The sequence below is a fragment of the Amblyomma maculatum genome, chromosome 1 (genome assembly GCF_055883805.1).
Source record: "Amblyomma maculatum isolate TAMU_Amacu chromosome 1, ASM5588380v1, whole genome shotgun sequence".
Taxonomy (NCBI): Eukaryota; Metazoa; Arthropoda; class Arachnida; order Ixodida; family Ixodidae; genus Amblyomma; species Amblyomma maculatum.
The window spans coordinates 390,164,734-390,191,012 of NC_139344.1; the positions used below are offsets into that span (position 1 = coordinate 390,164,734).

A 26,279-nucleotide genomic window follows, 5' to 3' on the forward strand; every position below is an offset into this window, starting at 1 on the left:
TACTTGAAAATCATTCGTAAAAAAAAAAAAATCGCCTAGTGCTCATATATATTTTCACATTTTTCTTCCCCTTGACTGGCAAGGTGGTTGTCTTTAATATGAGGCATATCACCACTCTTTACAGACTCCTTCAGCTTTCAATAACATTAACGCCTTCGTTTTTTAATATCTTCATTTCTACACACATCATAGTAACATTTTTTTCCTTCCAAATATACACTGTTGTGTGTCTACCAGCTGGTACTTGGCGCGCTTGCTCAGAAACAATGGACTCAGAAATAATTGGCATGATGCACATATTTGTGATGCCACCTGTTTGTATCAGTAAGTCTTTATTTCATATAAAATTGTTTATATTTATGCAATCACTGTGTCATACTAGCTCATCTTTACTTTGCAATCTTCATACCTCTTTCTGTTGCCTGACAGGTCGATGTTTGGATATCGTCGTTGAGTTGTACGAACCAGTTGTCAGTTTAAAGGTCCGTCAGTGCCCAATCATTTGCCATTTTAGTTTGTCGTTTAAATGCTTTTTCTCGCCATGTCACTCTGTGAACACGTACACAGTTTTATTAGGTTTGTTTAATTTATTCCATATTAACAAAAAAATAAAAGTTGACCATCGTTTGCATTAGCTTAACATGGCTCATCATGCAAGCTTACAGTGAAATGGCTGTCTTGCCTTGCTTAGCCCCGCAGCGACTAGTCATGTGTCGTTGCGTTTGTGGTATTGTCTCAGCGGTAACCAGCCATGCTGTAAAATTAAGCCACCTGTATTGTATCAAGTGCACTTCCCATTCTTATCTCAAAATGGAACCATTGTCAACACTAAAAATGGATATTTACCTTATTGGCTGGAAAAATTACCAAAAATATATTGTAATCTTCTGATTATATTTGATTATCAGTGCGATGCTGTACCCCTGTCTGGTAAATTTTGTCTTCACAGTAATGGCCATGTTGCAAGCAAACTGTGAATTTTATGGCAGGTGTTCTTCAGTGTGATGTGTGTGGATGTGCTGCAGGCCTTTTCAAAGACCTTATAGTTTAAATTTAACCACATATGTAAAGACTGTTGTACACGTGTTGAACGTAATGTGTGTCGGTCACAAAAATTGACTTCTGAGGGCCAGAATTGTTATTTTTATTTTATTTAATTTTACGGAGTGGCACCAGATGTAATGGTCGTGCAAGCACTGGCTGCCTTTAGTGAGCAGTTGTAATTCGTTAATAAATTATTTTACTGCAACGTAGCTTTAGCTTTTATATATATATACATATCAGAGAGTACATTGAACAGATGTGAGAACATCATGAAATGAGCGCATCTTTAATCTGAGCGTAATTTTTTGAGCGCTTCACATCCGTCAAAGGAACTAATGTCGGCATAATTGAAGCATTTAACAATTTACAACGGTACCAAAAAGTACATGCCATGGCTGTGAGACCTAAGGCATCAGTATTATGTTGGTATGACCTCTTGTATAACCTATTGTATGTTGTATGACCTTTTCATTTGTGGGATTCATCTGCTTCGTGTGACGTTTTCATTTCTGAGCTTTGCTGGATATAAGGAACAGAAACCAAAATTTTTTAGCGTGTGCACACGAAGAAAATTTTGGCTCAAGTTTTTATTTGCCTAAAGTAACCACCACAAGGGTATGGGTTACTTACGCAAGGTAACAGGATTAACAGTAACACTGTGGCTCACAAAAGTGTCAGGAGTGGTTGGTCTATCAGGGTGAGCAAGCAAGGTATCTAAGTATTCTCAGAAGTTTGGATTGAGAAGCTTCGTGGTGAACAGCAATCAGGTGGTGATTGTTTCTGCTGATCACTATTTGCACCAGAGCAGGAATGTTCTGCTCAATATATTGCCCTGCCTTATACTAGAGCTGTTTATATTGGCCAGTCTGAGACAACCAGCCTGTACATATTTTTTTGTCTCAGCACGGATGGTCTAGTCACTGGGAAGCACATGTAGCTGTAATGGAATGTGTTTGACGCTAGCTCTTCGTAATTCTTTGGACTATCTTCTGTCTTTTTTAGTTCTTGTTACTACGAACTCGTTCGCGTGAGCTAATGCCCTTTTTTTTCCTTCTAAGGATTTCTGTTGCTTGGTGTTTTCAAATGTGCTTGGGCTTTAAGGGGTGTTCACTTAAAAATACATATACCTACAATTAAACATATTTGAGGCTGACTGTTTCTAATTCTTTGGACTAGCTTTTACTACCATGAACTTGTTCACATGAGCTGGTGTCCGTTCTTGTTTCCTCCGAGAATTGCTGTTGCATGATGTTTTCGCAAGTTACTGCTGCATTATTAAACAATTTATTGAGCTTTCTTGTTTTTGTGCTGTGTTTTAAAGGGTGTGAACAGAAAGCTTTTACTTGTCAGTGTTCTTGCCTTTAACTATCCCACTCGCCCACAGTAATCCAACAGTTAGCCTCTCGAGTTAGCATTGCCGATGTTGACAAATAGCTAAATGGGATATCTACTTTTTTTAAGAGTGTGAAGGCAGAACCACAGTTTGACGTTTCTTTAAACTTTCTGCATCTTTTATTCATACCATATGGCATTCTGTTCACCCAGCACACACTTCATTCACCACAGCACATATCTTCTACATCCACTTCCTGAGATCGTTTGCAACAATTAAGCGGCATTTCGAGCCGCTCTAGTTTAGTTTCTTATGCCGTCACTTAATTTCTCACTCTTCCCCGCCTACCACTGGGGCCTGGTGCATTGACACCCATTGCGATGTGGAATGAGCTTTGAACCGATGCAGCAATGTATACAAGGCTGGCGAGTGTCTTACCGCCGTTTCCAGAACCGTAGCCTATTTTTTTTCTATGGGCGCCACCGTTGATAGTTTCCTGGGTCTTCGTGCCCCATTCTTTGTACAGGGGTAGTTAAAAGTTCCCAGGCCGCAGGTTCTGCTTCTAGTCGGCATATCCTGTCACTTGAGATCCCATTAAAGCTGTCAAATATCTCAGAGCTTCTTCTACCCTCCACTGATATGTTGAGATTTGGGGTTGTCGTTGCTGCCCTACTATACTGCTCAGAAGTAGACCCTGTGGCCTGGGAACTTTTGACTACCCTGTACCTCATCAAAGCGGCCTTGAAACATAGGCTTTCCCCTTGTGTATTCTTCAATTACAATGACACTTGCTTCATATCCGCACCACGATCAGCTTTCCCAGGGTAAGAAACTCGTCTTGTCCAACTCTGGCCCGTACCGTCCTTGTTCTGAGCTCGAACGTCCAGCCAGACTGGGCCTTGGTCAGTGGTTGACACTAACCTTGCACGCTCCACTGGGCCAGCCGGGCTGTGCTCAGCCCTACGATGGCACAATGACAAACTATCTTTATCCTAGTGGGCGTATTGACACGTGGCATGGAGCTTTACAAAACAAACCTGTGAAAGATCTGTGTGAGGCCTAATTAACAGCAATTTTATGTGAGGCAAGAAAAATGAAGACAGGACTTCAGCTAATGGAGTTTTGCTTGATATCAGCACTTTACAGGTGAAATTGAGCACCACAGGCTACCATGTTAAGCGCATATGCAACACACTATAGCCACACATTAATGTGCCCGTCCCCGCCCGCTTCCTTTTTTTTTTTTTTAATGGTCAAGTGGCATCTTTGCAAAATCGCTGCGAATTAAAATATGGTCCATAGAGTGTTGCTCATCAATCTCCAGATGCAATTAAAGCTTGTCGCTGTTACCGTCTTTGCCTGCTTCAATAAGTTATCCGTGTAAGTTTACTCGAAACAAGGTCAACTCATGTCCTGTAACCAACAAACCTGGTGCTCCTACGAAGTGATGTGGATATTTGACGATTTTGCATCACATACGCGTGATGCGAAACCGAACTTGTCCCCTTTCTGCGACAGCATAAGTCGCAGTAAGTTTGAAGTATACCGTTTACGGTTCCAAAAACACTAATAAACTGCCTAGGCTTTGAGCACTGCATTTCACACAAAGAAATGAACACAAAAAGTCGAGCCCGCATGCAAATTCGTACCCAGCAACAGGTATCGGTATGTGCGATGGTATGGAGTAAGAGAGTAAGGCCCGTCATTACCACGGTTCCTTGATGTGGACGGCGCTACCCTCCTTTCATCAAGAAGGAAACACCTCCGGCGCTGCACACGTGCTGTTATCCCTCCGTGTGCGGTAACCCTCCCTTACGGCCTCACCCGCGCAGGATCCGGGTCGGGGTTGCCCTCACACCAGCGGACGTGCATGGTCTCAGTTGAAACCGACATTCACCACTTGCTGTGGAACTGCCCATAGCACTGAAACCGACGCGAATCTGGCCTCTGACGATAGCTGGCCTATCAGCAAGCAATGACAATCCTGTCTCGTATATCGCAGGGACCACACACACACACACACACACACACACACACACACACACACACACACACACACACACACACACACACACACACACACACACACACACACACACACACACACACACACACACACACACACACACACACACACACACACACACACACACACACACACACACACACACACACACACGCACGCACGCACGCACGCACGCACGCACGCACGCACGCACGCACGCACACACACACACACACACACACACACACACACACACACACACACACACACACACACACACACACACACACACACAAGCGCGCGCGCGCGGTTGGTTTGGTTTGTGGGGTTTAACGTTCCAAAGCGACCCTGGCTATGAGAGACGCCGTACTGGAGGTCTCCGGAAATTTCGACCACCTGGAGTTCTTTAACGTGCACTGACATCGCACAGCGCACGAGCGCCTTGCTTTTCGCCTTCATCGAAAAGCGGCCGCCGAGGCCCCGCATCATTGGGAACAGTAGTCGAACGCCGTAACCACTGCGCCACCCCGGCGGGGTACACACACAGACATACAGACACGCACACACACACACACACACACACACACACACACACACACACACACACACACACACACACACACACACACACACACACACACACACACACACACACACACACACACACACACACACACACACACACACACACACACACACACACACACACACACACACACACACACACACACACACACACACACACACACACACATTGAAAGGGAAATGAGGGGCTCGTTATGATGCAATTTAAAGGAGGTAAGTCTACGAGTCGAAGTTAAACGTTGCGGATTTATTTATTTTTTAAAGTTATTTGTTAACATTGACAAGATTTATGGAGAAAGAATACTAAATCAAAAGCAGAAGGAAAAACAGCGCGCCCTTGGTGGGTTGCTTTTCATTCTCCTTTTCATTTAATATTCTTTCCCCCTAAAATCACCATAAAACTCTATTCTTGTCAATATCGACAAATAACGTAAAAAAAAAACAAAACAAAGCAAGCTCGATCCTCAACAGCACCCTGTCACGAAAATAAGATTAATATCGAAGGTCCATTGTGAACCGTATCAGATATTAAGCTAAGAAAGATTTATTGTGTGTGTAGGAAGTCTTTTCCAACTCGAGCTGCACGGAAGTGCGAACCCTTCAGTTTGCAGCTACTTGTTCAGCATGCTTCAGAAGCACTCGTAATGAAAACGCTCAATACTACACCTGCAAAGACGGCCTCAACACTGATCTGCTAGAAGTTTTGAAGCAGATATGCGAAGAACGGAGAGCGAGACTCCCGTGCAGTATTGAATATGTCACATTCTTTCTTTTGATTCATTAGGGTGGGCTGAGCCCGACGGCAGTGCAATGCCAGGACAACCCGCGGCGCTACCGGAGCAAGCTCCTAAGCAACGCCAATTCACAAAAATAACATTAATATCGAAAGTCCACATGGGACTGTATCAGATATTAAGCTGACAAGAACAGATACTACATTTGATCTTAGCCAAAAGGCCGAGAAGCGATAACAACTCTGTGGAGAACCATCAAACCCCATGTAGAACGTACCCAAATAGAACGCAAGTTATAGTGAGTAGAAAGTTCAATTTTACAAAGACATTCATCGTCAGCTAACAGCGCGAAAGCGCCAATGAGTATTACGCTTATGTGCGCACAAACTGTTTATTTGAATGCTGTTCATAAACGTGAAGAATTCTATTTATCTTGTTCACAGGGTCTGATTTTGTTTGCGAAAACAACAAATGGAAAAAAAGAAGTGCTGTCCTCTATTAGCGCCGACGCGCAACCTGCTTCTGCCGCGCTCTCCCTCGAGACCGGCCGTGCTGCAATGAATCGGGCCGTGAGCCGGTCGAGGAGGCGCTGGTCGGTCTCGAGGGAGAGCGCGCGCTCTCTCCCTCCAACTTCGTGCTCTTGTGCAAATACGAAAACACCAAAAAATTTGAAGCAATTTGTACAGTTGCACACAACGCCGATTCCAACTCCCACGCGTTATTATTGTTGTCACTAATTAGGCGACAAGTACGGGTCATCATCGTACGGAAACAAGGCGCGCGTGAACCGTATAGGGCGTTCAAGAACAAGAGTTACATTTAGTAAACGTTTAGGAACAGTCGTTGGAAGTGTCTAAAGATAGCCCGATGTACCATTTGATTTAAGGTGGAAGTCAATATAAGCCTAGATCCATGGCTACAGTCACGTCCGCTTGGTACGCGTACTACATGAACCTACGGCAGCTCAGCCTTCGCTACTCTAGAGTCCTCGATTTGGCTGCGCTTTTTGTACCAGTTCGAAAGTGCTGCACTCTGGCACTCGATTTGAGAAGTGCAGTGAGCGCCACCTGCACTCGCGTCCTCGATTTGGTAACGTGCAGGCCTAAAAGTGCAAAAGTTCTTTGCACGTTGTTGTCATTGTGGCTGTAGGAAGAAGGAAAAGAAAATGCACGGGCCTGCTACTGGCTCTGTAGCTCCGCTGCCTCGTACGGACAGAAGAGAGAATAGAGAAGAAAGGAAAAAGAAGACGGGGAGAAAACGCGCGCCGCAACAACAGCCCCACCGAAGCAGTGGCGGGTGCAATGACGGCCTACAACAGATAAAATTCGGTGGATGGCTAGCCCCCGCCGTAAGCGGCGTTGACCTACCGTCCCAGCCCCGTAGGGCCAGGAACTGCCACCCTCTCTCTGCACGTTAGCACTTTAACCGAAGCAAGTGCAAGCGGTGCACGCGCGACAACAGCAGACGACATGCGCATTTGTTTGAACGGCGTGGAGCGGGAAATTTTTCCCGTGTTGGATGGCAGCGGCTGCCACGCACTGGGAGACGGAGGATGGCTACTGTACGATACCGACGTTGGGTTTTGATAGCAATGCGTTCTTTGTTGGCCAGCTAAGGATTCTTTTTTGAAACTACATATGCTCCTCCGCGTAAGCATCGTTTTCGAGGGCGACAGCGAGAGCAGCCGCGAAGAGGGCCGAGATGCGGCTGCTCATGCAGCACCCCGACCACCGGCACCTCTGGGAGCCTGTGGGGCAGCCGATGACACGGGCACAAGCGCTGAAGCGCAGCTGCTGCCCGAAAATGAGAGGGAGACGTGGCCTAGACACAAAGTGATGTTTTTAATTGAAAGATATAAAAAACTGACGCACTCGAGAAGCGGCTTCAGGTGAGTCGTGCGCAGCGATAAGGCGAAGCACCTTGTGAATCAAGTAGCCTTCCCCTGAGATAGTCTTGCGGAACTTTCTTTTGCTTGTTTCTTCATGCTTACAGCCGGTGGCATGAGGTATTATCCCTGTTATATGCGACGCGAGACGCGCCCAGATTTATCTCAAATATTCGATGCCGCTCGCAACTGCTTAGACGTTGTTCTAGTTGTAGTTGTTTTTAGCCCTTTCTTGAAATGTCCATGTCGACTTAAAATTGAGCCCGGCCAAAAGCAGCGAGGATTCTGTCCTCGCCGACTGCTGAGCACGCTTGCTATCGCCGCCACCGAGTGCGCAGTTTCTTTGTAGGCCGGCAAAAAAAAAAAAAAAAAAAAAAAAAAAAAAATGTTGCTCTAACCCACACAGAACGAAGAAAATGTGGATCAGGCTGGTTGAACTGATCAACGTTCATTTTGGAGCTATCTGCAGAATGTCAGTCATGTTCGTCTGATTCACAGTACACAAAGCACAGTAATCGCAGTCCCGCTTCGAACAGTAGACGGGTCGCAAACAACGTCAAAAGCGCCGATCGATGGGGGTCCGTCGCGCGCAGTTTGTTAGGTTTGGGAATAAAAATTATTTTAGCGTGCCGCCATGATTGGGGGAGTGTGCCTGTCTGCCAGCAATCATTGAAATATTCAGTAATTTGAGCGATGGATACATCGTCTAAATTGCGCATCATTGTGTTAGTGATTTTGTCGACACCCGATGCCGAGGATGTGCGCAGGAATTGTATGGCGGAGCGAAATTCCTGTTCTGTGATATCTGCGTCGAGGTCCGGGTTATGTGTACCTGTATATGCTGGGAGGGGGTTGTTAGTACCCGGTGCATTATGTGTAGTTTTGAGTTGATCGATTAGGTCCGTGGGTGTGAGTGGTGTGTTGTGAATGATTCGAGTGATGTGTTGTGTGGCTAATCTGGATTGACTAGGGTCGATGAGGTGGCGGAGGAGCTGCCAAGGTATTTTGCTGCTAAGCTTATCAGACATTCCGTTGCAGACCTGGCCCCATTTTTCGCAATTAGGGTAGATAAGAATTGCTGCAGCTGCGCTCTCTTACCCCTGAAGCCGCGGCAATTCCATTGTTGTAGCGTGAGATTGGTGCGATCATTGCCCCGTCCCGCCATATTAGAGCGTGGGTGGGGTGAGGATAAGAGGTGCAGAAGCTTGGTGGGGTTCTGGAGGTATTGCGAAGATGACGTTGGGTATATGATGGTGCAGGCTTTTTTTTTTCTAATTTTTACTATTTAACTTTAAGTGGTTTTTTATTTTTCTTATTTCTCTATCTTAAATTTATCGTTATTTTAGTTAGTTTTTGTTATTTTTTAGTTTTTATTTTATCATTACCCCACTAATTATCATCGATTATAATTTTATTAGTATTTGTTAATAATTACCATCCTCGCAATTTATCATTTTTACATACCCTACTAATTCTTTCATTCTTTCATTACCCGCCGGGGTGGCGCAGTGGTTACGGCGCTCGACTACTGTTCCCAAGGACGCGGGATCAAATCCCGGCCTCGGTGGCCGCTTTTCGATGGAGGCGAAACGGAGTGGCGTCCGTGTGCTGTGCAATGTCAGTGCACGTTAAAGAACCCCAGGTGGTCGAAATTTCCGGAGTCCTCCACTACGGCGTCTGTCATAGCATGAGTCGCTTTGGGACGTTAAACCCCACAAACCAAGCACAAACCAACCAATCTTTCATTAGTAATTGGTCTACAGGAAAGGAAAGGCGCAGTATCTGTGCACGCACATCCTGAAGGCCCTGTTAGACCTCGTGAAATAGCGCATTCGCACTAAAAATGACCAGCATGCCATGGCATGGATTGCAGGCTCGGAGGTGGCTGTCTGTCCGGTCATGCTCACAAGCATGCATGTTGCAGAGAATAGTTGGCAAGTGACATGGCAGGGTGCTGATTGCTCGACTGTTCTTATGACATCACGAGACCACATGATATGGCTGAATTGGCAGGAGCTGCTAACTTGATCAGCACATTTGCGCCGAAAATCGAACCCACAGTGACTCTTGGATCCAGTGTCAAACACACTACTCCTATGTACACCACGTGACCACGTTCGTACCGCTTCGTTAAAGCGGGGCTTTAAATTCGGTCTCTCCCGAAACTTGGGCAGTGTACTTCGCGGTCCTTTTCACAAGCATGTGTCTGACAGACAGTGATTGCCAGCCCACCGCGGTGGTACAGTGGTTAGGTTAGTGCACTCGACTTCTGTGAATAAGGATACGGGGTCGAATCCCGGCCGTGGAGGGCGGTTTTCGATGGCGGCGGAAAGCGAGGCACCCGTGTGCTGTGCGATGTCAGTGCACGTTAACGAACCACAGGTGGTCGAAAATTTCTGGAGCCCTCCACGACGGTGTCTCTCATAGCCCGAGTTGCTTTGGGACGTTAAATTCCACAAACCAAACCAGATGATGGTTGGCAGCTAACATGACCGGGCAGCGATAACGAGCTGGCGATGGCGTCCGTGACACGAAATTCGGATGACGTCATCGCGCCTGTGTACGGTTCAACAACGTATGAGCGAGAATATGTCACGAATGGCAAAACGAAACTTTATGTAGTCATGACTCATATTCACTGTGCGACATACTCCGCACTTTACTAGTAACCACGGTGCTAGTAACATACTGTATGGTGCCGGTAGTGCTTAAACTCTGGCTCTATCGGAGGGGGGTCTGTAGTGGTTCGAGCACAGGTGGAAAGGAAAATAACGGTGGAGAGACAAAACGGCTGGTGGCCAGCTGCCTCCCACATCGTTTTATACAAGTATAAGGACAGAAATCATTTTTCTCCTTCTCCAGTTTTAGAAATTATGTTAAGTGTCTTTTAAAACTTACTGAGGAAATGCCGAAACAACACAGGAGCAATTAAATTTTCTGACAACCGCTGAAAAAAAAAAAAAATGACAGCCTGCTTTGTATGTTTGCGCTCCTCATACAATATGTCAGATATATTGCCGCCAAACATTCAAAACAGTATTTGTTGTTTTTCTTTTTTTAGCAGCCGCCGGCGTGTGGCCTTGTCACTGTGATTCTGGCACGGGTATCAATTCTGTATTTTTTGTTGGTTAATGCCCGATGTCGCTTTATTGATTTCATTGTCGCGCAAGATGCACCGAGATCTGTCTCGAAGATTGTGACCACTCGCGTATGTTTCTACAATGTTCCAGGTTGTGCTATAGTAGCAGTTTGCGACGTTATCTAGATGGTTCTGAGCAGCCATTAAATTGAGCATTGACGAGTGCGACGGGCATTTTTAGCTCGACGATCGACGAGCACGTTTGTTGCTATCGCCGCCGCCGAGTTGCTTAGTTCTTTTGCGGGCGCAAGTCAGCCCAATAGTTAATTTCAGTACTCTCAAGCCTGTGTCTTCTTTTGGTGTGTACGGCCTTGTCACCACGACGTGCGGGGGTCTCAGACCCCCCTGACTTTAAGCCCTGGCTGTCGGGTATGTACAAATATTAGTTACAGTCATGACTCACAGTCTTGTGTCTCTGCCATGTTCTTATTTATTTATTTTTTTTTCTGAATTCCATAGTGTTCGTGGAGCAGTCTGTTTCGGGCTTGCACATCCGTACGCTCAGCTGATATCCTTGTCCGCAGGGACTAGCGGTGGCTACATAGGGCCTCTTACGTTGACGTCATCGCGGAGACGCCATGTTGGAAGTGCACACGCAAAGACCATGCCTGCTACGTGTGCACTCGTGCTTTGAACATAGGTAAGTGCTCATCAGACGCGACCTGACAGATCGCGGCCACTGCCTTGTACGTAACTTCTGTGTACGCAGTAGCCGCTGCAGCTGGCGGCTCAAGCTCTGTGGCCTTGTTCCATGCACGAGCAGAAAGCCAGGTGGTCGCGCGGCTTCTATTGGGAGAGGGGCAGCCAGTGGCGTGTTTTGCGCTCGCTTGTGATTTCCGCGGGCAAGTGCAGAACGCGCGCTTTTCCCGGAGAGGGGCCTTGTCGCGCCTTTCTATCTTTCCGTCTTGTGTGTGCGCTCCACACCTGCCGCAGACGGGGTGCGTGCGTTTGCCACCGTGGGGGCATGGAGCGCTAGAGGAGCGGCGGTACCTCGATTGCAGAGCGGTTATTGGTGTCCCCAATCGCCGAATAGCTATACCGCGGTCGGCCTCTGCGAGTGCCGACGTGTCAGTCAGAATGAGCTGGGCACATTGAACAATAATAAAAGTTATGGAACCTGTTGAGGCCATAACTACCTGATCTAAACAACCCCATTTGCACACTCCATCTCCCTTCTATTTCGGGGGTCTCAAACACTCAGGCCACTGAGCTCTGATGCTGCTCACCGGCTACGAACATTTGGTTGGTTTGTGGGGTTTAACGTCCCAGAGCGACTCAGGCTATGAGAGACGCCGTAGTGGAGGACTCCGGAAATTTCGACCACCTGGGGTTCTTTAACGTGCACTGACATCGCACAGCACACGGGCACCTTGCTTTTCGCCTCCATCGAAAAGCGGCCACCGAGGCCGGGATTCGATCCCGCGTCCTTGGGAAGGCTACGAACATTTTAGCCGCGGTTCCAAAAGCGCGTGCCAGGATCATGAATTAGTTTTGGTTCAGACTTGTTTTCCAAGAAAAAATCAACTTAGAAGCCTTATCCCCAGATGGTACACATTCTTTGCGAAATTGAAAAGAACAACTGGCCCTTTAATATGCGTGAACTTCAGGCGGACATCAGCTGTCTTCAAGAGCAAGGCGCCGAACAACCTGCCCTCATTATCATCGTATTTTTTTTTTTTTTTCATTTGAGGGTAAGGTACTCTAGTATTAACCGATGTGCCTTTTTACTACGTAGCTCTTTCCGAGCCATCCTAAAGTAGCGACTGTCCAGCGTTGAGGCCGGACGGAATACGCGCCGCTTTTCTTTTCCGCGAAGAATGGGAAGAAGTGATCAGGGAACGACACATTTTGGCTTATTTCTATTTTATTCACATTTCCTTATTGTTCTTTATTGTTTCCATTGAATTCTTTTTTGTCTTTTTCTGACGTCTGGTACGCATAGCACTGTCAGTTTGAGACTCCTGTTCTATTTCCTTGTCGATGTGTTGCCCGCGCATTTGAAACAAGCAGGTCAGTCTACAGTTAAAAAAAAAAAAAAAAATCACTCCACCCCAGTGAGCACGGCGGTGAGGCTTGAACCGCCGAATGGTTGCAGGAGAAGCATGAACGCAGGGCTGCGCTAATAATATCTAGTAAGTCTCTCATCGAATATAGCTTTTCTTGCATGCCTCGAACTTGCGAGTTGACCGTTCAAGACAAACACGTTGCGAGCGTCTCAGATGGGAACAAAGAAAACTATCATTCGTCGTTCTCTGTTCGTTCCAAACGTTTCGTTGCAAGTCGTGGGTGCGTTGTGAGCGGCCTTCCTCTCCAGGTGTGCTGTTGTCCATTCCCCATTCGCGCAGCACCCCGCTTTCTCCCCTACGGAGGGTGGCGGAGGAGGTCGAGCTGTCCGAGGGGGCCAGAACGTCACTGAAAGGCGGCTGGCACCAAGTGGGGCGGTGGTACCCTGCATCCCAGCTGGTGCGGCTGCATGCGCGTCATGTGTTCAACTACTTTTTATTATTATTATTATTATTTCTGCCTTACCCGCAAGCACCCCCCTCGCTCCCGGTTTAAAAGTCCGGCTTTTTGGAGCGCGACAGATGGGCACGCGAGTCGGGCCCTCCACCCCCAACCCACACCCCCCTCGTCCTCCGCCCAGTGCGAACACCTGCGCTGAGCCGGGGGCATCGCATATCGCTCGGCGAGCGGACTGGCTGACTGGCTGGTTGCCCCGTTTCGCTGACGGGGAGCGATTCGTTGCCCAGGCAAGCCGCCCGCCAGAGTTTACGATGATGACCATTGTTATGGTTGTTGATAATGAAATAGATTGCTAGGGTAGATTGCGTTGCGTTTAAATGGAGGTGTAGCACAAAATGCGCCCGTATGGTAGCTGTGCTGTGTTAGCTCATGATAAACGTATTAACCAGGTAGTGCAAATTAATCCACAACCCTCCACAGAGGCGTCTCTGCAGCCCATGTTAAACCTGGCAATTTACAATAATTGCGTGCTAATTTCCTTCCCTTTCCTTAGTTTCACCCATCGCGACTTTGGTCTTCAGTTTCACTTAGTCCCTTTGACGGCGTAAGCCAATAGCGGCTGGCCCGATTAATGTACGTAAGTTCATCTCGTTTAGCTCGTAAGTTTTACATGTCGCCGCATTTCGCCCAAAACTACGCGTGTTGGCTCTTCGGCATTTTACATTCAGAAAATGGCGTCAATCGTATTCTATCGTACTTCTTGTAGACACCATTTGCGCAATTGATGATTTAGAAGTTTACATGATTTTGGCATCATTAAACCACGCGTAACGGCGTCATTTTAAGCTTATGTAGCACGGTAGAGCCAACTAAAATGTGTTTAAAATGCTCATTTTTATTATTAGTATTTTGACCTATTAATTATTTGTCCATCATTAAAATCTATCACGTACATGTCCGTCTTGCTTTAAAACCCACCTGCAATGACCGCACCGACGTATCTCTAGTAGTTTTTAAAGTACGAGTTTGTAAACGAAAAAAAAAAAAAAAGAAATCACCAGTGTATACCTACTCACCTTTACCGTGTAGAACTGTATCATGCCGTGTTTACACACTGCTAGGAGTGGTGCAGTCTTTGTCAAAAGTTTCTGGGCTTGACTGAGCGCCTCGTAACGCGTCCCCAGCCTTCCAAATCTCCTGAAGGATAGAATTTCGGGTCTGCTTTCTTTGGTATACGAACATTAAAGCAATGTAAGCCAAATGATACTCAGCACACGGGCGCCTTGCCTTTCGCCTCCATCGGCCGCTTTTCGATGGAGGCGAAAGGCAAAGCGACCGTGTGCTGTGCGATGTCAGTACACGTTAAAGAACCCCAGGTGGTCGAAATTTCCTAAGTCCTCTACTGGTGCGTCTCTCATAGCCTGAGTCGCTTTGGGACGTTAAACCCCATTAACCAAACCAAACCAAACTTTTTTCTATTCCCGCACGAAAATTGCGGCTGCCAGGCAACCGCGCTCTAAACGCGTCCCATTTTTTCTTTTTTCAATAACAAAGCTCCCGTTTGCTTTGCCAGTGAACTCGCTTTTAAACGAGATTATTTCATCCTCACAAATTATCGGTCCCCCTCAGCAAAATATATAGACGAGTAGCATGGAGTCAGATGACGGTACACAGTTCTGGTGGAGTGCGCGGCTTGCCAAAGTTCATGCTATGCCATGTACTGTGAAAAAGATCGACCACACTTGCAGGTTTGCGAAACCTTTAATGTAAATTTTATAAAACAGCATTTTGTACATCAAGACTTCGCTGATGACTTTGTTGTTGTTGCTTATGCCGTGAACGGCGCTGTTGTACAGACCGCGAAACGAGGTATCACGCACAAGACTGAAACGATGCACTCGGTCGCCATGGTTCGGGACGAGCAGTGCTGCTGACACTATAGGTTTATAGTCTGTATTTACAGAAAGCCTAGATTAGAAAGGCATGTAACACGCGCCTTGTTATTGTGTAGTGACTGAAATGTCCAAGAAAAGAATGCATACATACCACAATTTGCTATCGATTCACAAACAGCGTGGGGAAACTCGGAACCGGTTTCGATGCAACAAGCAGGGGCAGGCCGTGCTCAACAAGCCACCGTTTTGCGAGCTCGGTAGACAATGCGACCGCGGTCTGGGAAGGAAGGAAAATTTACCTTTCGTCATTTCCGCATATACTGTATTACGTTCGTAACTCGGCTGGTTGTACACGACTTTTTTTTTTTTCTTTTTTTGCTAGAAAAGTCGGAGAGAGACATTTACCGCTACTATACACACTAAAAGTTCTACACACAGCGTCGAAGTCTAACCCACGAAGTTGCACCAAGGACGAGACGACATATTTGCAACGGGACTCTCCACATGCGTGACGGCACAAAATGTGTAGTGGGATACAGGACAGGTGTGCGTTAGCCATGGTTAGGACGCGAGGTCTTGTGGGAGACGCGTAACCTTCCAGTTTCAAAAGATCGGAGTAATGGAACGCGTGGTCTGATGAAAACCGTGTGATCTCTTTTGGCACTCCAGCTGCCTCCACTGTCCCGAGTTGGGACTACGACAGATGTGTAGACATCTCCGCTGTGCGGATAACGAATCTCTACTGTTGACTAATGTCGCGCTCTTGGAGCTGCGAGTTCAGCACGAAGTACATCACGATGCTGATACAGGAACTAAGTACTTGTATTTTATTTTCTTCATTTGAATTGTATTTATTTTTCTAGCGCGAAAAATAAAATACCGTATTCTTACTGAGACTGAAGGTAGAACAGTTCAGTGCAACTCTTGGTTGGTCTTCTTAACATACACATTAACGCCAGTCACTGTTTGTAGGGTTACTGCAGAATATCGCAGAGTAATTGCGACAGTTTCGAGTTACGAGAGAAGCTTATACCAAGAAAGGAAGGTTCACACCACGGTTCTCTTTACGTTTAGCTGGAAAAGCACACGGAATACTTCCGATACTGTTACGTTTCGTTTCAAGCAGATTGCACACTAAATGTAGAAGTCTCATAATTTTGAGTCAATTATTATTCACGAGTTTACAAATGCAGACTATAGCACTGTACTAAACATCGCATTCTGTAGTCTCTTGACTCAGCGGCGTTTCTTGTCCGAGTCAGAAGCGATGCTTAATCGAACTATCTTTCAGTGCTTAAGCAAAACAATAAGCGGCACACACACACGAAAAAAAAAAAAAAAAACATTAGGACTGCCCCGCAAATCGAAAGAGAACGGCGCTTGAAAAGGAGATAAGGGCGCGCTATTTGTCAATTAAAGCAACTGCTGAGAAACATTTCTTCAGGTGAGGGGACGGGGTGGGAGTAAACACACATACGCACACCATATCGATTTGCAGACACAAAATCCAACGAACTACACACACAGTTAGTGGTCTGTTCCAACGGGCATGTTCCGTTCCGCAGTCATAAGTTCCTCCGGGATCATCGTAGAAAACGTGACGTGCTTCTAGTTAAATAAGTGTTGTTGAACGGCAAATTCGTTCCCAATAAAGCGTTAAGGTTACCAGCATCATTCAGTCAACACTACAAGTATGGCAGTAATCTTCATTTTGGGCCTCTACTGTTGCAACAGAAACGTGTTCACGTCGCTGTCTGCAGCCTCTATTATTCCCGCCAGGATTTGCTGACCTATATTCGTTTCTGGTGCAATCGTTTGCGTCGTAGTTTCATTTCTATTTCCTTTCCTCCAAAACTTATCCCGTTATTGAAACGTCTATTCTCTCCTCTCGGCCATATATCATCGGTGAGCATCTGTCAGTCTACGGCTGATATGGTCTAAAAACTTTTCAGGTACAATATCATGTTGCAGCTCAGTCGTCGTGCGGAGAGAGAGGCGAATTTCTGCTTCTTAAAATACCGAATAGCTCGACCAACATCACCTAGTCTTGTCCATGATAGGTGATGTTGGCACAGCCAGCTTGGCTTGCAACAACCGTTCCTCCGTTCCCACGCCATCGTTCAGCACCTGAGCACATTCACCACTCGTCTACAAACTTCGGGGACATTCTTTTGAGGGTATACAACAGTGTTCTTTTTTTTTTTTCTTTAGAACGTGTATGTTAAGGCTAGAATCGCGTACGCAGCCTATACAGTCGCAATCAGAGTAATATTTACTTAGCCGACAAGCCGACTAGAGAGAACATCGCGAAAGGGGGCAGGGCGAGTCATGTGATACGTGCAAGCTCCCCAAGAGAACGAAGGTGCTTCTTGAACAGGCATTTCATTTGTATCTTTAAGAGTGTACAAGTGAGCCCAATGGCACGAAGGCTTTATAAATGTGCGCCTTAATATCTCGCTGTGCGAATGCATGCACCACGTGACCGTTTCTGCCCCCTGAGTCATCTTACCTAGAACATGGCCGTCATGCATTCTACATACGCACACACTTGATGCACACACTTTTCTTTTCTTTCGAGCTCATACAGTGAGTTTGCAAAACATGCACCCAGATCCTATGACAGTTCCACTGCTTATGAACCAACATCTGCATCTGCTGGCGACTACCGCGCCATTTTTTCAAAACGTTTGTAGGCCCGAATACAGAATTCTCGCAATAAATACCGAACAAACGACCACAGCGAGTTGAAGGATGAGTTTCACATTTATCTTTGCACTTTTCGTCGCTTGACATAGGCCGCCAAACTTCAGACACGTTTCACAAATTCAAATTCCTTTCGCCAGGATGGCCAATGCCAGTGGTGAACACTCTAACAGATGTTAATTAGATTACTTCTGTTCAGTTATAATTATTCTTAGGGAGCTTCATACCACACATGAAAATGCGAATGTTTTATATTCTATCCTGAATAGGAGCTTCGCTCAGAGTTCCAGAGGCGGGCTGGTTGCTCGTAACGCTCGTTACTGAACCCACTGCTATGGAGATATATAATCCAAGACAAATTGACAGACGCTTACTAACGTCGCCCGTTGGAAGTGAGAAACTGCGATTCTCTGTCCCTGTGGACCCTTGTTCGAGCCGACATAAATACTGTACTTTGTATAAGAGAGTCCAACTAAACTGACATATTCTGATGCGGCTATGTCACCAAGAACGCCACAAGAATTTCGCAGATACTAAAGATATCGCTTGCGACACTTCCGAAAATGAGATGAGACAATGGCATAGCTTGGTTACAGACCACATAATGTCACTAAAGCTTTTTGAATCATTGCACACTGTACTACGGGGAACAAATGGAATTTGAAAGGGAGAATTAAACCGCGAAAGCAGAAGAAAAAAAAGATGATTGAAGAAGAGCAAATTCAAACAGGGCACGTCTTTACATTTTCAAAGAGCGACCGTCCCTTTTTGTTAAATTATTTAACCATTTAAAAAAAAAAATCCACTCGTTCATCTGTTCGCGTTTTGTTTGTCCCCGTACGCGTCCGGCTCCTATTAAAAGTCTGCACACAGCAAGCTTAAAGCATATGTTTTTACGAGTGTCTCTAAAGGACTCCTTGTTAGCAATGTCAAACAGAAAAAAACAAAAACAAGGACAGCTTAACAAACGATACTCATTTGGTTGTGGAACAGCCAAGTTACAGTATACAGTGTAACGACTTGTTCCCAGCACCATCGGTACGGGGTTGTACAAGAGACTACGTTACGACGGGGGTAACGAAACAGAAGGCAACTAAGCTGAAATTCTTGCAACCCCGGTTTCATCTCGGAGCACCATAATTCAGTTGAGGGAGAGAGGAAATCCGCGCGTAGATTGCGTCGAGCTCTCGATCCTTTTATCGCCTATAGATAAAGCCGCTCTCCTACCGATAACAAAACTATGAAAGGTGATATCGTGGTGTGTAGAAGCTGAGAGGATTTACAAGCAGCTGAAGCTTGGCGCGCACATAAAGTGCACGTTTCACTGCACGGTTTCACTGCATGTCCACACCTCGGTATGCATTCAGAGTTTGCGTCGTCTTCAGAACAGTCGTTTTCTCTCTGACCTCAGGTCATCTGATTAGTGCAAACGCCTGAACCGGAAGTAGTCGAACTGACATCCGATTTCGGTGCTTCCGCCAATGAGATGTCTTGAGGTCAAGGAGCAAGCGAGATATCTGGAAACGACGCAAACTCTGAATATGGACCCTGCTTCGTACAGAACTGGTGTAACGGCAACGCGCTCAAGTTGCCTGTGCTACCCCAGTACCGGGCCGTTACGACGTTGACGGCTTATCTACGACCGCGTGTTATCACGTGAAGGAAAGTATATAGCATTGGCAATGCTGGCTCGAAGAAAATTTAGGCTCTCCGTAAGCATATCTAATCAAAGCGCACGAGTAAACCGTGAAAGATGTCGCGGAAGTTCATAGCGACGTGGAATAGGAGTTTACCTGAACTCAAAAGGTCGCAAGAGCTCCTATAAACTACAGGTGCGGCACGACAAGTTTTGCGCGCTCTAGGGAGTACCACCAGTTGTTTTCAAGACAAAACTGAGGAATGACCCGCACTCATGAAAGGCGTCGGAACCTCTTGCGAACAGCATCCCGGAATCAACTCTGGGTTACTCGTGTGGGATATGTTAGTTGCGCAATCAAACCGTGAGACGAAGGAGTAATACTGTGAAATACGCCAGATTAAAAAAAAAAAAAAAAAAAGTCTGTGAACCTCGGCACCTGAAAAGAAAAATAAAATGCAATCCTACGACCCAAGGCTTGGATTTGAAGCGAGCGCTGTGGTGCTCGAAGAGGCACGTACACGTGGCATCCTTTATTTCCGTGCTATATGGAGACCAGGGAAATTTCCTTCCAGGAACCCCAGACCCGCGCAGGCATGTTTTCTGCGTATTGGATTAAAAACAGCTGAATGAAATGACTTAGTGTTTCAGCGCAATTAGAGCACGGGTTGCATATGAAACTCATGCTGGCCCTAAAGAATTTTTTTTTTTAATTTCATCAAAGTTACTTCAGTGGTGCCCCCTTGAAGACTAATCAGCCTATGTTCAACACTGTCACGTGTACAATCGCCTCCTTTATCAACGAAGGACCGAAGGCAATATGATTTGAGATGCTTTACATGACTAAGTTCTCTTCTTTGGACACAGGAAACAAAAACTCTACAAAAAATGCACAAAAAAAACAGACACTTAGAGCACAACACAACAAACAAAACGTTTTTTTTTTTCTTCTCATAAATACCTACTCAATATCACAGAATTACAGCGCACTATACAATAAAAAAAAAAGTTCTATGTAGCGGGCCATTAGCAATGAAGTATTCGCGGCTTAGCTCATAGTACGAAGTTGGCTTCGGAAAACATAAAGCAACAAAGTATGTACAAACATAAAAGAACGACACCTGACGTTGCGATTGTCGATTTTGTCTGGAATGTTTCTTGGTTGCACGCATGCATTGCCTAATGCGAGCACATTTAATGATATAGGTCAAATATATAGAAAAGAAACCTTATTTAACCTGAGCAGCATGTCACTGTTCACAACATTTCTTAATCGGAATACTGGAATAACCTTATTAGAGAGATTACGCATACTGTGATCCGCGATCCGCCACCGTGACCCTCTACCACTCGTGGGCGGGGCGCACAAGCTGATTGGTTCCGATGCGGCAGGTCAATGTGCCGACATCAAGTATGTGGCGCGATCTATCGGCATCAGAGTGATCTGGGCATGCGCAGTGGAACGCGCGGTGGCGGATCACGGAAGCGGATCGCGGTGTGCTAAATCTCTCTATTAGCTGCAGTTACGATGCCTGCGCAACTAGCTCAGCATAATTTCTTTTTCTTTCTTCCGAGCGGAAGCAGTAGGCAATGAAAACATCCGAATATAAAGATTATGGTAAAGGTAGAGGGGAAAGAGTTTATGCAAAACGTCAAAGGCCAATACGTTCAGGTGAAAGTAGTAGTTCCTTTCCTTCTGCCGAGATTCGGTGACTGCGTAGAATTGCGTAAGAGGAAAATATCGCGTAATGAATCCGCAACAGTGCCTCGCCATTGACCACAACGACTGTCGGTGACTAAAAGTAGATCCTCCGTTCTTCTTCGTTTTGCCGCGAAGAGGATCACGCAATCTCAGGCGACTCTGAGAGACTTCAAAAAAAAAAGAAAAAAAAAGAAAGGTAGAAGAAAAGAAAGGCAATGGTCACAGCCGGAAATGGGGGTCCGGTGCAGAAGTTGACGGAGGAGCAAGCAATGGTATTTCTACATGCTAACGCGACAGCTGTACGTGCGGACGATGAGCATCGCGTTCAACGGACACGGTCCGAACAAAGGTTCTTGAATAGGCGAAAACACACGCACACACACACACACACTAGTAAACATGCATGTCCGCACTACAGTCATACGCACGTACACTACACAGGTTGGTTCATTCATCAAGACGACGACGACGTTCTGTGGGGGATGGGGAAATGAAAACGGAGGAAAGGTACAGGCTCGCTCGAAGTGTTTCGTTTTAGAGGTTCAGTTCGAAAGCGACGGCCATATTGTTGTTGGCCTGTGAGGAACTAGGGTCCGCGTCCGGTTTGTACGCTGGTGAGTTGAGCTCGAGGCCTGAGGGCGCTTCCACGGAGTCGCTCGCCTTCTCTCCGCCGCGGTCGTCGTCTTTCACCTCCTCTCGCTTCCTGCACTCCTGCGCCACCGCTGTCGTCTGCCCTTGAAGCTGCTGCTTCTGCTTCCAGTCCTCCACACACAGTTCGATTGCACTCAGATCGCCACAGGTCACCGCCTCTAGGCTGCGATGTCGTAGTGGTGGATCTCGGCCGCCTCCTCGATGATGTTGCCCTGGCACTGGCCGTCCCTGTCCAGAATTTCCTGGTAGCGAGGACAGAGAAGAACGCGCGCAGGAGAATGGGACTCGTTCCCAAATGATTGAGTATTGACAATATATTTTTTTTTTTGTGCGTTCCGACATTGTCTTTTTTTTTTTCTTCTCTCTCTACACAGGGCATGCGCTTTGCGTTCAAACAAACGGTAATGCGCAAGGCACTAGAAACAGAAAGCAAACGGCCGGTAAAGGCATGTGCAAGACACTTTGAGTTCGACGGAGGATGGTGTTTCTGAGCACGCATCAATCACTTCTGCTTCAATTGAGCTTTTAGCGAGCTTTTTTTAAGCATCTTGAAATTGCCCCATCTGTCAGGACGTTGTTTAATATGGCCGCTGGACATTTACAAATGATGCCTCCTGACGTAGACAGCGTGCAACCTATGGGGCGCAGAAATTCAAGAAAAAAGAAATGGCTTCAAGCACATTCCCGCGTCTGACAAACTGGAGCGATGCGATTATAACGCCATCCTTCAGTCGAAACGCAAAGAACAGCCCTTCCGAAACAAAGATCGAAGAAACGAGACAAATAAAAAACGTACGTGCAACCGCATCCTCTTCTGTTCCTCGAGAGAAACAAGGGTAAACGGGAAAGACGGAAGATGTACAGAGAGAAAGAGGGCAGCGAGAGAAAGAGAGAGACAGAGACACACACACACAGAGAAAGATGTCACCAGACGAGACAACAAGCGGGTGGCGATCAGCAAAAAGAAAACGGACGCGGCCTAGCTTCACGCGAGCTTATAATGGCGGACAGCGAGCCCGCGGCTACTAACGCACTCTAATACCTTTAACACCTGAAATGGCGCAACGCTGTCCCATGGCTTACGTCGCGGCGTTCGTTTGACCCATCTGCTGAAGTCAGTTTGCAACAACTGTATACAACAATCAGAACAGAGCCTGTTCCCGTTGAATTACAACTGACGTATCAGTAATATTATTATGTCCTTTGAATTAGCCTCTCCTCAGTACATAATCTAACATTTTATCTCCGTGTGGTCCAGCTACTAAGTATAAGTATTTGTCTACCGACCCAAATATTCAAGCCTTATATATACCCTCAGAAACATGAATATGAGCTCTCTGCTCACCGCCGAGGTAAGTATGGGCGACCGGGACGATGGCTTTTGATGAGTCGTGATAGAGCCCGGTAAGGACGATTGCATTTGAAGATACCGCGTCGGTGCGGTGTAATCGGACAGCTTTACTCCTTTTCGGGGGTTAAAAGGTTCAGCTGCTCGGCGCGGAGGCAGCCAGGTGATGATGATAATAATAAGCGGGGGCAAAGCAGGCAAGAGGCAGGCAGAGACGACGTCGAGGGCCTTACTCAAGCGCACACTGCCTCCGGCGGTGAGCGTCATAGACGCCCAGATGTCGCACCAGACGCCTGAGCGCGGCGCGTCCCAAGGCTCCTGCGGGACACGTACCTGGGACAGGGACGCTCCCTTGGCGTTACGCGTGAGCCGCGAGGGCGACGGACCGTCGGCCCCCGGGCAGCGCAGCGGCAGTGTCGCGTACGGCGCCGGGTACTGCGGGATGGCCGAACCCAGAAGTGGCCGACACGACCCGGGCCCCCGCTCGCCGTCTGCGTGCCGGGGCGTCCGCGGAGCGCCCAGTCGCTGCTCCACATCCACGTAGCGCTGGCTCTGTGGACGCCCGAGGCTTGCGGCCCCACTCACGTACGTGCCGGACTTGACTGGCTTCAACGGGGGCACTGCGCACACGTACGGACGCAGTGATATGAAGCTGTGACAGCTGCCCCCCTCGAAGGCTCTGGAGCACTGTGGCATCCTCCCAGCTGAGGCACGTGATGTAGTACTTACAGTGGAGGTCACGGCTACTGTGAACACGCGAGCGTTTTCTTTTAGACGCTATCGCGATACTGCATCGTGAAGTTAAGAAGCCTTTGCCAGTATGACCGATAGCAAGAAATAACACATAGCAGAAGACTCTTTAATGACAGCAGATAATGCAGGGATATAGTACTCGAGACTCATGCGCGCACCCGTACTTAGAGTAACAATGAGCACCGCTGTACCATCCGTCACGCCTACACAGAAATAAAGGGATTCCCGAGACATACTTGAATTCCTGGAACAAGTACTGTGTGTGCGCAGGGGAGGGTGTTAAGTAGCAAAGCTTGAACACTTAGGTTCCGCCGTTAAGGACATGACGTGACAACGTTAATGGCTCCCGTCTTCGGCTCCCCTTGCGTATCAACCTTCGCTTACATAAGCTTCGCAATTCGCTTAATAATGAATCCTTTAAAGTTTGTGCCTCCAAAGAAGAAGCGCGAAGGCTTGAGACGTTAATTTCAGGGAGGCTCAGCTGCCTCTGGAAGTTGTTTTCGTTTTGTACTACGACAACTGCTCGCAGTGACGAGCCTCGCGTCACGCTCATAGTGAGTCACGTTATAATAATGCCCGGCGAATGCGCGGCGCCCACTCACCGATGATGTTCTTGTACTTCCGCCTCTCGTGGCTCACGAACAGGCAAGCCCCGGCGATGACGAGTACGATGATGGTGAGCGACGCGGCTGCCGGTGCCACCACCGACAGCCGGAAGTAGACCGGAAGTTCGCGGCTCTGGCTTCCGTGCGGGGCCGGCATGGATGCGTCCGAAAGCGCTGCAAGACACAGGAGCCGCGCGGTCTCTAAAAATGCCCGACGAACAGTTCTTTCTGTCTTTTCGGTTCTGCAACTCTGTCATGGCGAAGGTATTTGAGATGAACGTCGTTACGAGCTCTTCTGCGATATGAAGTCAGCCGTTTCACGAATGTTTCCGACACACAACTATGCAATTTCCCGTCGACCCGCGATCAGTGCAGGACTTCCCAGAGCAAGTGAAAACCGCGTAATTTTGTAATTAATTTCGTACCGCGTTCAGTAGCATCAACTGCAAGCTGAATGCAGCTGCACTTAAACTTGCCGGACTCGTTGTTAACTACTTTTTTTTCTTTTTGGCTCCAAGTGACTACTGGGCATAAAGGGGACAAGGATCGCGAAGTAACGGATATGACGCACAAATTCCAAATTACACAAGCAGACTGCGCTTGTGTGTGATACGTGTTTCTTTACCTTTCTTGTCCTTCGCCCAGCAGTTCAAAATCGCTTTTCTGGCTGTACCACCGAACGTCAGGCAACTCAGCGCTACATCGTCTCAGTGCGAACTGCACTTGTGCAGACGGCTGTCGTAATTTCGCAATTTAATCAAAGTCCCATCTGATATAATGAGTGTCCAGATACCCGGTTCGCAAATCAAAAGGAATATGCGGTTTACCGCCGCACACCAAGAGACGAAGGTTGTTTCACAACTCATAAGTTTGCTATAACCGAAAATATAAATGTAGTCTCTGTGGCCTCTTTATCAACCCTTGACAAAAAGAAATGTCAATGAGTGCAAAGGTCATGTATTAGGGCGAACCAGGGAGTATGCGCTGTAATACGCCTTGTCCTTACCTCCGCCTTCGGTGAGCACGGTGATGGTCTCGCTGGGGGCGCTGGTGGAGCCCTCTCCCGCCGCCTGCAGGTAGATCTGGTAGCGGGTGGCCTCTCGCAGCCCGGACAGCGTGTACTTGGAGTTGTCCGCCTGCGGCACGGTCAGCTCGCGCCATGGGCCGTTCTCTTCTCGGTACGACATGATGTAGTCTGCGGGGCAGAGGGGGACAAGATGGGCACTGAATTAAAGAACTTGAATGGCGCCAAAATAACTAAATCGTAACTAAATCGTAACTAAATCGTAACAAAAATAACAAACTAAAAGAGGCGTAGACTCAAGCGTAAGGAGGGCGGATGCTAGCCATGTCTACGTCTCTTTTGTGGTGCGAATTTTTTCACCGTGGATAGCAACCAACTAGCCTAAACCATCGTGCTTTTTAAAAGCACCTTATCCACTGTGATTTCAGCACACATTTCGAGGTTAATCCGGTGTATTCCGCTGCATCGCATCTCAGAGCGCAGGCGCTAGGGTCGTGAAATATGCGAATAAAGAAGTAAGGGAAGAAACTAAAAGGGGGCTGGTACAATCAGTCCACTTCCGGGGGAAAATGGAAATATACGATTGAGAACAAGAACAATAGATTGCGCAAAACGAAATAAACAGCCAGTTGTAAATAATGTCGATAACTTTTGAAGTCACTTTCGAATTTGTTATTTGACGCCATTTTATACTCGTGAAGCAATGAAAAATTTCCCGCGCTAGGTAAAAGGTTGCTCGCTTAATCGCAAAAACAACTCGGGCAACGTCACAAT

The 26,279-nt window shown here is 47.0% G+C and overlaps 1 protein-coding gene and 1 non-coding gene across 3 annotated transcripts in view; both read right to left on the bottom strand.

Moving 5' to 3' along the window:
* Positions 1–5,747: 5,747 nt before the first annotated feature.
* LOC146208513 (U2 spliceosomal RNA) lies at positions 5,748–5,936 on the bottom strand. Its single transcript, XR_014704571.1, has one exon. It is a non-coding gene; the product is annotated as a U2 spliceosomal RNA (small nuclear RNA).
* A 9,468-nt stretch (positions 5,937–15,404) lies between these two features.
* The window catches only part of LOC146208514 (cell adhesion molecule Dscam1-like), a 110,213-nt gene continuing 99,338 nt past the window's right edge, over positions 15,405–26,279 (bottom strand). Inside the window, exons 12-15 of one of the 2 annotated variants that reach the window (XM_084594365.1) lie at positions 25,488–25,676; positions 24,479–24,655; positions 23,357–23,743; positions 15,405–22,017 (exon numbers count right to left, since the gene is read on the bottom strand). In XM_084594365.1, the coding sequence (XP_084450491.1) occupies positions 21,659–22,017; positions 23,357–23,743; positions 24,479–24,655; positions 25,488–25,676 (1,112 nt within the window). In that variant the 3' untranslated portion in view covers positions 15,405–21,658. The remainder of the gene's footprint in view (positions 22,018–23,356; positions 23,744–24,478; positions 24,656–25,487; positions 25,677–26,279) is intronic. The other variant, XM_084594372.1, reaches the window with a different exon arrangement.